This window comes from Onthophagus taurus, chromosome 6 (genome assembly GCF_036711975.1).
Source record: "Onthophagus taurus isolate NC chromosome 6, IU_Otau_3.0, whole genome shotgun sequence".
NCBI lineage: Eukaryota > Metazoa > Arthropoda > Insecta > Coleoptera > Scarabaeidae > Onthophagus > Onthophagus taurus.
In genome coordinates this window covers 5,330,426-5,342,052 of record NC_091971.1, presented here as the reverse complement: position 1 = coordinate 5,342,052, position 11,627 = coordinate 5,330,426, and the positions used below count along the sequence as shown (strand labels likewise).

At 29.8% G+C, this 11,627-nt stretch overlaps 2 protein-coding genes and 1 long non-coding RNA gene across 4 annotated transcripts; 2 read left to right on the top strand and 1 right to left on the bottom strand.

Annotated features, from left to right (window-relative positions):
* Positions 1 to 142: 142 nt before the first annotated feature.
* LOC111427731 (La autoantigen-like) lies at positions 143 to 1,418 on the bottom strand. The gene is made up of 2 exons (XM_023062989.2): positions 1,006 to 1,418; positions 143 to 944 (listed from the first exon to the last, which is right to left on the bottom strand). The coding sequence occupies exons 1-2, from the start codon at positions 1,316 to 1,318 to the stop codon at positions 217 to 219; spliced, it is 1,041 nt and encodes a 346-aa protein (XP_022918757.2). The 5' UTR covers positions 1,319 to 1,418; the 3' UTR covers positions 143 to 216.
* Positions 1,419 to 1,907: 489 nt separating this feature from the next.
* Positions 1,908 to 11,615, top strand: LOC111427729 (dipeptidyl peptidase 4 omega). Of its 2 annotated transcripts, none has more exons than XM_023062985.2 (12): positions 1,908 to 2,156; positions 7,280 to 7,499; positions 7,547 to 7,638; positions 7,695 to 8,034; positions 8,082 to 8,251; positions 9,590 to 9,811; positions 9,864 to 10,090; positions 10,144 to 10,545; positions 10,599 to 10,793; positions 10,857 to 11,017; positions 11,074 to 11,285; positions 11,340 to 11,615. In XM_023062985.2, the coding sequence occupies exons 1-12, from the start codon at positions 2,022 to 2,024 to the stop codon at positions 11,439 to 11,441; spliced, it is 2,478 nt and encodes an 825-aa protein (XP_022918753.2). In that variant the 5' UTR covers positions 1,908 to 2,021; the 3' UTR covers positions 11,442 to 11,615. The 2 variants fall into 2 exon arrangements, with proteins under 2 accessions (XP_022918753.2, XP_022918754.2); XM_023062986.2 differs by lacking the exon at positions 1,908 to 2,156 and adding an exon at positions 2,419 to 2,769.
* On the top strand, positions 3,711 to 5,890 carry LOC111427733 (uncharacterized). Its single transcript, XR_002707979.2, has 2 exons — positions 3,711 to 5,403; positions 5,593 to 5,890. It is a non-coding gene; the product is annotated as an uncharacterized lncRNA (long non-coding RNA).
* Positions 11,616 to 11,627: the final 12 nt, after the last annotated feature.

The following is an 11,627-nucleotide window of genomic DNA, read 5'->3' as shown; positions in this document are numbered from 1 at the left end:
AAATCACGTATACTGTGATGTTGGTTGCATACTCGTAATGATGACGCCAAGTAGGGTAATTAATTAATACATTGCACATAATAGGAGTGCTAATATAAAACTAGAACTAACACTACACCTAAAACTAATGAACAAATATTAATTAATGAATCGAGTAACTTTATTTAATAGTAAATTTATAATTTTTACTTATAATAAATGAAACTTAAATTATAGTTATTTCCTTTTGTATTTTGGACCATCTCCACCGAAATGACCCTTTCTTTTCCGCCCTTTTTGTTTTTGTCTAATATCTAAAACTGAAGCAACAGTTTTCTTTAAATATTCCTCTTCTTCTTCACCTTGTAAAACGCGTAATTCCAACTTGATTTCACCAATGTCTAATTTACCCTCCAATTTTTCACAAACAATTACCCCATCGTTTTCATTCTTCATTCTAATGTGTCCTTCAACATCCCCTTTACTAAATTCGAGAAATTTAGCCTCCATCTCTGTTAATTCTTTAATTTTATCCTTAATTTCTTCTCTAGTTAATGTCTCCCCTTCTTTAATTCCTTTGAAATGTACAACAGCTCCTTTTGGAAACTCCAACGTTTTTTGGAACTTTTTATTGTCATTTTTGTCTTCATCTTGATTATTTTGATCTTTCTTTTTTGATTTTCTATTTTTACGTTCTTCAGTTTCTTTGCGTTTTTCTTCAATGTAATCTTGTTGCATCTTTCTTAATAAATCTTTCTCTTTATATTTTATGCCTTCAGATTCAACAAATTTTTTACATTCATCAATATCTTTAAAAATAATAAAACAAGATCCTTTAAATTTGTGTTCTGAAGTTTTTGGGTCTTTATAAGTACGCATTTGCACCGATTCAACATCGCCTTGATCTTTCATAAATTCATTGATGTTATCTAAGATTTCATCTAACGGGAAACCTTTTGCATATGCTAAAACAAAAATTAATATTAATTAAATTGATTCCTAAAAGATTTACGTGATTAAACAAACCTGTACGAGTCATTAACTCTTTACGCCGCTCTTCATTTAATTCTGGAAGCGGTACTTCGGGGTTTCTTCTTAATTTTTTTAAGTCTTCACTTACCTCGATTAATTTGCTCTCACTTTCTTTAATAACGTTCGCGATCTTTTCGGCGTCAGTTGTTAAACTTGCTAATCGTTTAAACGTAAGAAGCACGTCTAAACCGACCCAACCCTCATCTTCTTTAATTTTTTCTTGCATAAACTTATCGCGGGGCAAATTGATGTCGCCGAAATAATATTCGATTTGCCTGAGGATTTTTTTATCTAAATCGATCGCCATTGAAATAGAATTATCGAAAAAAACGTGGTAAAAATGCCGCTAAACGTATTTTTACACACGTGGTTTGCTTAAAGTTATTTTGACAAGTATAATTAATGTGAAGTTAGTTACTATCTATGGATTGTTGGTGGGGCAGATGTAACAACATTACAAAAAAAAAATAATTTTGTTGATATAGATAAAAAATGAAATTAAATGTTTGCGACTTATTAATTATAAATAATATTAAATTTTAATAAAATCTAAGAGAACTACCACATCCCGCTAAACAGTCTGTTAACTAACGCCATTTTATGGATAACAGATTTTTGTTAAAATGGTTGCCTACTAAATCAACCCTATATATTTTACTTTTTTTAAAAGTTAAATTCTAAACAACAAAGAATAATTTAATTAGATTTAATTATTACTCCTAATCAAATTCTTATTTATTCGAATTAGTTCATATTTGATCATTATTTTTTTTTAATATTCTTATTTATTATAAATTTTTAAATTAAATTAACACATTAACAACAACAACTTAATTATAATTCAAATAATACATGAAAATCGTTTGACTTGGTATGTTTTAAAACAACCTTGGCTTTAAGATCGGGTTAAAACGGTCTTTTGCAAGACGTTTTAAGAGAAAGTGCATTAAACGAGTAAAAGCCAATAGAGCTCTTCGTTGATTCATTTTCTGGCTTAGAAATGCTGGGAGATGTTCTCAGCGGGTTTAGAATTATCCTTAAAAAGTGTAAAATTATTTAGGAAAAAATTCAATTACACGCGACTAAAAACTGACGAGGATAATTGTTATTCAGAGTGTTTTGAAGAAAACAATGAGTACATTGAGGTAAGTGAAATTCACTTCGTGATTTGAATTATTTATTTAAATAAATTTCTTTGTTAACTTTCTACAATGTGTTAAGATTGCTTTTTTTAATCGAACTCTACAAGGAATTAAAAATTTATAATCATAATTTTTATACTATATAAATTATGATAAAAACATTTTTGGTGTTGAACGAAGAGTTACATTTAACTTTCTGAAGTAGAATTAACAGGTTGTAAAGTGAACGTGGCCCCACCTTCCTCTCTGCGCACACCAACAATACAAAAACGACATTGAGATATTCAACAAGATCCAATACAGTGTTCGCTTGAAACCCGAACGAGTAAGAAACCGCGCTCGTTTAAAACGGTTCGAAATAGTTTTAAATAGCCATAGGTTGTGAATTTGATTGGTCTCTAAATATGAAGTAATAAAAACAATAAATTAAAATTTATATTAAGTTTAATTCAAATTAATGAAAAATAATTAGTAATTTTTTAAATTGATGTTTTTAAATTTTTGTGATTTAAAGTTTTTTTTTTAATTTTGTTGTGGGGTGATTATTTTTTAATAAAGAATGCCTTCACGTCATTCAAATGGAACATCGAATATGGAGATAGCTCATAGCAGTCAGGTATAAAATAATTTTTCTTTCTAGTTGTTGTAAGATGATATCTTATTTTATGAAGAAGAGAAAGCAAAGAAAATGGGAAAGTTTGGTAAAAAGCGTAAATCTTAAAATAAACCGTATCGGTTTTTATTGCACTAGAAAGTCGAATTTTATTGTGCCATTTGAACTGGTACTTCCCAAAAAAAAATTCCAATAATGTTAAATACCAAGAAATCCAAACTGGATTTTTTTAAATTCGTTTTAAATTTAAATTTATCAAGTATATATCACGTTTTAGCAATTTACCACAACTATTTTTTGATATTTACTTATGGAAAGTAGAAAATAAGTGTATATAGATATCAGTAACCTTGAGGTATCTAACATTTAAAAAATAATTGGCGTTACGTGCATAACAAGTGCTCAATGAGTTACAAGTTTTAATCCTGGGATGGATTCCAATAAAAAAAACAACAACAAATTTATTAGTATTTAGATCCTTTCTCTTTTAACTTTAAAAGGTTTACACTGTATCAATAAGATACTTGCATACCAAGAATGGTTCAAGTCGCAATTGAAAGGCTGAAAGTTGTTCAATATCTATGTTTAGTATATAGACAATTATACGTTTAAACTTGAACGAAAACGTATTATTATGCAAGAATGTATTTTTTAAAATGCAATTGAGTTATTTAATATCTCAAGAATACTTTAAGTTGTTTAATCACCTTCACTATTTAATGTTAACATATAAAGATACTGACCTTGTTAAATTTATTTATCTATTCTTTCCTCCTTGATGTCTTTATTTGCTAATCATCTTGACTCTTTTGTGCTTTATCATGAAATACTTTGTAGTGTCCTTACTGCAATGTTCTGGATGTTATCCTTCTTGTCATAACATTCAAGATCCATAACTTCTTCTTGGTAATAACAACCATTTGATTGATATAATCTGTTAATTAAAGAAACATCTTTTTTATTGAAAGATAATTATAAAATCGAATTAGAAATGTTTCAATTAAGAATCAAGGTTTTTTGATGCCAAATTGCTCCTCCACGAAGTAATGAAGGTCGATTGTATCTCACACGATTAAACTTTTCCCATGGACCATCTAGTTTGTAAGAAGCGTATAACATTTAAAAAATCATTGAATACATTATTGCTTAAAACATAAATGCTTTTGAATGGTACGAGGCGAAATTCAATGCAAATTACTTCATTTAGGTTTTCTAAGTTGTTAGGAGAATGTTTATCAACCTAAGTTTTGAGAAAAAGAAACTATTGAGGTAAAACCTTAACTGCTCAACCACACATTCTCTAAATTACATTACTGATGTAATACATGACTTGCAATATGCCATTAATAGCACTAAAATACTCAAATTGCTTAAATTTATGAATGTGAAAAGTGGTAGAAGTATACAGCTACTACAAGGAGCCAATGCTCTCAGAGTACATCAAGATCCAAATATTGCAATAGGCAAGACATTTGGACAAGGTGAAGGAGGGAAGAATACCGAAGCAACTGCTTCACAGGATATACTTGGGTTCAGAAATGAATGAGGGAGGCTAAGGATCGATAGAGTTATTGAAGGTAGAGAGAGAAGATATCTAAAATTCTTGTTCTTCAGTGTATCAAATGTCAAAACCAATAATTCTTGATATATCAAGAGTCAGAAGACCACAAAAACTCTTATTTTGGATAAATCAAATTTTGAAAAGTGTCAAAAACTCTTATTATTGATACATGAAGTTTAAAAGGATGCAATAACTCTCGGTTTTGACATGTCAAAAGTTCAGGGATGTCTAAAATTCTCCTTCTCAGTGTATGAAATGTCAAAAACACAACTTCGTGATATTTTATTGATACCAAGTGCTAGTAACACCTGAGTATGATTTGTTATTTCTCAAAAATAATAGTTATTGGTTATTCAACTGTTAGTAGACTTCGGAAGTTCTTGTTTCTGATGAATCAAGTGTCGAAGAATGTCAAAAACTCCCGTTTTTGATATGTCAAGCTTTGAGGGATGTCTAAAATTCTTATTCTCAGTCATATCAAGTGTCAGAAGACCTCAAAAGCTCTTGTTCCGGATAAATAAAATTTTGCAGAATGTCAACAACTCTTATTACCGGTATGAAAAATATCAAAGGTTGCAATAACTCTCATTCTTGATGTGTCAATCGTCGAGGAATGTCTAAACTACTTATTCTCAATATATCAAATGTCAAAAACAGTAATTCTTGGTGTATCAAGTATCAGAATACATCAAAAGCTGTTGTTTTGGATATATCAGGTGTTGAAGAACGTCAACTCAACCACAATGTGACGTAACTCCAAACCTTTGAGAATTTAACGCAACCCTAAAAAGGAATCGAGCTAATTGCAAAGCAAAATAACCTAACCTCAAAGAAAAGCAAACGAATTCAACTCTAAACCAATACAAACTAACTCCAAAACAAGTGAATCTAACTCAAAAACTACTGAATCCAACTCCAAACCAACTTCAAATGATCCCAAACGCAAAGTAATACTCCGGATCTTATTACAAAAATCTTTTGTTGATGCATTTGCAACCTTTATACCATCACGCCTTTTCTATACATAAACAATTCAATCTGGCACACGGTGATGAAGTTCTTGATTAAAATTAGAGGTGAGTCACGTGAAGGAATATGTATTTTAATCACAGCTTCGGTATGGAGGATAAGAAACTTTTTAAATTATTAAGCTGTTTGGGTTGATGGTGTTAATTAAAAATGTCAACCTTTATACCACTAACTTTGTTTAACTTAGTTGTTAATTTTATAAATTATTATGTTAAAACAATTTCGTTCTTAATTAGAAACATCGATGGAATTTTCGATGAATATTCAATCTTCCGGTTCAGTCAAGCAAGTCGACGTTAAAGCTGCATTATGAATAATTCAAAATTCCCCTATAATAGCATAAACAGACCGCTCGGACACTCGAACAATACCTAGAATTCTGCGATATTGAGCTCTCGAGTTATAAAGGAGTTAAATGTACATCCGTTGAATACTAAATAAATATTTAAATTGTGTGTTATGAACGAGATCTATTTGCATACGCTTCAAGTGTACATTTCTTTGTTATTTAACAATAATATCATAAAAAATCAATTTAATTGTTTTCATTTTATACCTTAATTGGATTTTTTATGGTCGTTGAATTTTAATTCTTCCAATTTACGAGTTGCGGGTCATTTTTTTCTAAAAATTGTTTACTGCAGCTTGTTATACCGTTAAGTTATTTTTAACCCAACAAAAACAAATCCATCCTTCCTTTTATTTAAGTTATATAGGGGATTTATAAAATCGTGTCTCAATTAATTTAATTTTGTATTAAATTCCTTTGGATTTGTATGGGTAACGCGAAGGGGTAAACGAGAAAATAATAACATGTTACCTCTTAGAATAAATAATACGGATGCGATCGCATGTTATGTTAATGTTCGATTTGTTCGTAACTGAATTTACATATCAACACGTTGGTTGCGGTTTCTTGGGCTAAACATAGTCCTGCAGCTTTTCTTTAACAAACTCCGATTTATTACATAATTAAATGATAAAACAAATTACTTAGATGTATATTTTTTAAAACACCTCTCTATTCAAATTACTAATTACACCCACTTAATTCAAAAGCAGTATCACGAACGTTAAAAATAATTTATTATCTCCAACGGTTGTCGTTATCTCGGTAATAAATCTCTGAGGGAAATCGCGGAAGCTTTAAATTCAACACTTTGCATGCGAAACAATTTTAAATTTTTCTTAAAAAAAAAAGCTTAAAATTCTAAAAATGAGATAAAAAATGAGAAATGGGAAGTTTAATTCGACTCGCATTAAATTAAAATCTAGGTCAGTAAACCACATCAACAGTGACAAAAAAATTGTTATACCAACGAGAAAAGGTGTTGTAACATTAGGCAAGGTCGTCACCTTGTTACGGATCCTAGGATAATGTGTTCTGTGTTAAATTACTAAATGAAAGGTTGCCAAAGAGAGATGAATAATAAAAATAAAGGAAATTTCTTTTGTGTAAAATAGTAGAAAAGAAATTGATTTTTGTTGCGTGTAAAGAATAAAAAGGTAGTTAAAAAGGAGGACGAAATAAAGTTAAAAATACCCAATAGGGGGTATGTTAATGAGAGAGTGAACTTAATGAATAATAACGACCATTTTATTGTAATTTACGCTTTTATTGTTTTTCTATTTGATAAAGAACTATTTTTTCTTAAGGATCAAATTAATCAAAAACTTATCAAAGATTAATCCTAGATTATCCAATAAACATATATCATAATCAATTCAAAGACTATAAAATAATCAATGATAAGAACGATTGTGTTATCGGCTTAAAATATTTTGAGGTTGTTGATTACTTTTTTATTACCAGTCGTTATTTAACCACTTTTATTATAAGATAAAAGATGGTTGTTGAAAATAACACAGTAAGAACAATAATGAATTAAAATTTCTTAAAATTATCTTAATTTAACCCAACAGGATTTAATCATATCAAAAGGAAGAAGAAAGAAACGATTATGGATAGCAGGATCAATAATTGCCGTGGTTGTTATAGCCGCGATAATCGCTGTAGTTGTTGTACTTACAACTGCAGATGATGATAACACAAATGGAGGAGATGAAACCACTAACATCTCATTAGAGGACATTTTAGAAAATAAATTAAGTGCGAGAAGTTTTAACGCAACTTGGATATCAGGTGAGTTTTTAATTTTGACTCAAACACAATAACAGATTTATTTTTAGATTCAAAGTTACTCTATAGAGATTCACCGGGGAATTTAATGAGTTATAATTTGGAAAATAATGAAAAAAAGGAGATTTTTCCTTCAAATCCAGTAAAAAAAATTAAAAAAATTAATTATATAAACTTTAGAAATTTTTTAAATTTTAGTTATTAATCAACTCAATTATCTCAGAACTTTCCCCAGACGGGAAATTTATTTTATTCGGATTTGAGTATCAAAAATTATATAGGCACTCATTTTACGCCAAATACACCGTAATTGACCTCGATACTAAAGAAGAAACCGAAATTACAATCCCAAATCAAAGAAGTACCGATCAATTAGCTTTGCAATATTGCGGTTGGTCCACTCAAGGAAACGCGTTAGTTTTTGTTTATGTAAATAATATTTATTATAAATCATCGGTGAATGATGACGCTAAACAATTAACGACTGATGGGAGAGATGGTTATCTTTACAACGGAATTCCTGATTGGGTCTATGAAGGTAAAAATAATTTATTCGTGAAACAAATTATTATAATATGTTTTTAGAGGAAATTGTCGCTTCAAATAAAGCGTTGTGGTTCTCGGATGATGGAAAAAAATTAGCGTACGCGAAATACAATGATCAAAATGTTCCTATAATGACAATACCGTTTTATGGGATACCGGGAAGTTTACCGTATCAATATACAAGAGCTGTACAAATTAGATATCCAAAGGTAAATAATCAATAATATCATTAAGATTGCCAAAAAGATTAGAAAACCATAAACTTGTTAAAACAGTGTTAATAGAAACACTTTAAGACATGTTATAAACGTGTGAAACATTGCGGAAATGAAATGCTATTAAAATTCAAACATTTTAGAGTTGCACGCAAATGTTAGAAGCGAAGTTTTAACTTCGTTTTAAAGTCGATCTATTAATAACGTAGATGTTTATTTACTAATCAAGTAAAATAAACTCATTCTATTTTCTGGTACAAGTTATAAATTTAAATTACGCAAATCCGTTTTGCTGAATGCGGTCTTAAAATGTTTTTCTTTTATACTTTCTGATATCATTGCCCTGATAACGCTTTTCAATAACAGAAATGTCTTGATAAAATCTCTCACCGTGTTCATCACTGACGTCGCCGAGATTCGGGGGAAAGAAATCCAGGTTCTAATGTAAAAAATGTATTTTAAGGCTCACGTTACAGCCCAGTTCATGATAATTTCTAAGAAGTTCATTACTAATTGCTATGTAATTGTCAGATTTTGTTTCCTAGAAAATTTTGGGTCACACTCTTAAAAGCATTCCAAGCTATTTAAAGTCCCTTCAAATTGTGCATCTTGTTGTAGACATTTAATTTGGGGGTCTTTCAAATTTGGAAAACGTCATGGTATAATTAATGTTTGTAAATAAAACTAACCTACTCAACGTTCCTGCACGGAATAATTGGCATTATTAGGACCAAATATAGTGTTTACCCATTGGCTAAAAAGGTAACGGGTTCCAAGCTGTCTTTATTGACTTGGATGACTGTTGTTTATCTTTGCCTTATCTATCTCGGTAGCGATTTAGCAAACACCTAAAGAAAAATTCAAGACATTGGCTCCTTCAACATTAATGGCTGGCCCACCATATGTTATAAAATGCGTTTGAAATGTTTATGATAGCACTTTTATGGCCTTGTGATATCTTCTATGGAGCAACAATTTCGTCACGACTATTACTTGTGATGTAAATATCCAAAATTTTTTGTGTATTCCAATAACCATAAAACAATTTTTCAAACAGCAAATCTAATGCGATGCGAGAAGAGTTAAGAATCTAGAAAACATATAGAATACTTTCAAAAGCGTTAGAAATACGTAGATATCTTTGGCAATAGTAATAAATTCTCCTAGAAGCCTTAGCATTCTATGTAAATCTTTTAAAAAGCATTTAGAAACTTCAAGATCATTTTAGCAATATTCACAACCACTTTGCAAAGTTTCTGATACTTCTAACCTTTTTGACAAAAAGATGATTTTGTTACCAAAACCAATAAAATATAAAATATTTTGTTTTAGCCAAATAGACCTAATCCTATAGTAAGTCTCCACGTAATTGACTTAACAAAATTAGAATCAACAACTATAAATTTAGAGAAACCAGGTAATTTAAACGATGATGCGATTTTATCGGCAGTTACTTGGGCCACAAGTGAAGATCTTTGCGCGATTTGGATGAATAGGGTACAAAACAAAGCGTACATTGTTTCTTATGAAACATCAGAAAACACCTACAAAACTGTAAGAAATTTTTTGATTCATATTATTTAATTTTAACTTGACATAACTTCAGATTAAGTATTTGGAAGAAAACGAAGGTTGGTTGGATCTTTATTCCCCACCAACTTTTTCTTTGGATGGTTCCCAATTAATACTGATTTTATCTCAAGATCAAGGAAATAACGCCGGGGGTTATAGGCACATTGTGAAATTAAATCGCCAAGAAAATTCCGAATTAGAAGCTTTAACTCGAGGAAAATTTGTGGTTACTGAAATATTGAAATGGGAAAATAACTTTATGTAAATAAATCATTTTTGATTTTTTTTTAATTATATAATAATTCTTTTTTAAGTTATTATGAAGCAAATACAGAAGAAGATCCAGGTGTAAAACACGTTTATTCGTACCAAATCAACACAAAAACCATAAAATGTTTATCGTGTGACTTAAAAAATGCCAACAATGAATCGTGTTTATATAATTCGGCCAAATTTAGCGAGGCAGCCGGTTTGTACGTTTTAAATTGTGCAGGACCCGGGGTGCCCTCAATTACAATACATAATTCGGAAGGGCATAAGATTTTTGATTGGGAAGAAAATCAATCTTTATTAGAAAAAACGAATTCGCTGAAATTACCCCAAATAAAAACGTTTACTTTTGAAACGGAAGGTGGGTTTAAAGCACAAGTTATGCTAAAATTACCTGCGGATGCTGATTTAAGTGGGGATACTAAGTATCCTATGTTAGTTAAAGTGTGAGTACAAAAAATAATTTAAACAAAAAATTATTTTAAATAATTTCTTGTAGTTATGGGGGCCCCGATTCATATCAAGTCGATCATAAATATCTTCATGATTGGGGTACTTATTTAGCGGTGAATAAAAGTATTATTTACGCTACGATTGATGGTAGAGGATCAGGTTTAAAAGGTGATAAAATGATGTTTACTATGTATAAGAAAATGGGTACGGTGGAAGTTGAAGATCAAATAAAAGTTACCAAGTAAGATTTGCTTATTAAATGTTGTGTTTTTGTTGATTTTAATTTGTTGGTTTTAATTTATAGATTAATTCAAGAAACCTTACCTTACGTGGATTCAAGTAGAACGGCGATTTGGGGTTGGAGTTATGGAGGTTATGCTTCTGGAATGGCTTTGGCGATGGATAAAGAGGATGTGTTTAAATGTGGGATGTCAGTAGCCCCTGTAACAGATTGGACATTATACGGTAAATTATTTTGATAATAAATTAATTTTGCATTCTCAATTTTTTCCTTTTTGTAGATTCGATATACACAGAAAGATTTATGGGATTACCAACTGATTTAGATAATTCGTTAGGTTATGAAAATGCAAAACTTTTAAATAAATACGAAGGATTAAGAGATAAATTATACTTTTTAATTCATGGTACTTTTGATGATAACGTCCATTATCAACAATCGATGCTTTGGTCGAAAGTTTTGGAGCATCAAGATATATTATTTAGGCAGCAGGTTTGTTTCAAAAAAAATCTAAAAATTAAATACTCCTAATTAATTAATTTTTAGAGTTATCCAGATGAAGATCATGGTTTGGCAGCTGTAAGACCACATTTATATCATTCCTTAGAACACTTTTTGGACGAATGTTTTATTGATAATGTGGATTGAGGAAAATTTTTTGTGTAACTAAAAAAAACTAGTCATTGAATTGGATTATAAAAAAGAAATGTTATTATTTCATCATTTTATTTGTTGATGAAAATATGTTTTATACACATAATTTTCATGTTAAAATGTATATAAATACTTACCAATGTCATAATAAAGATATATTAATTTTAATTAACTTTTTCA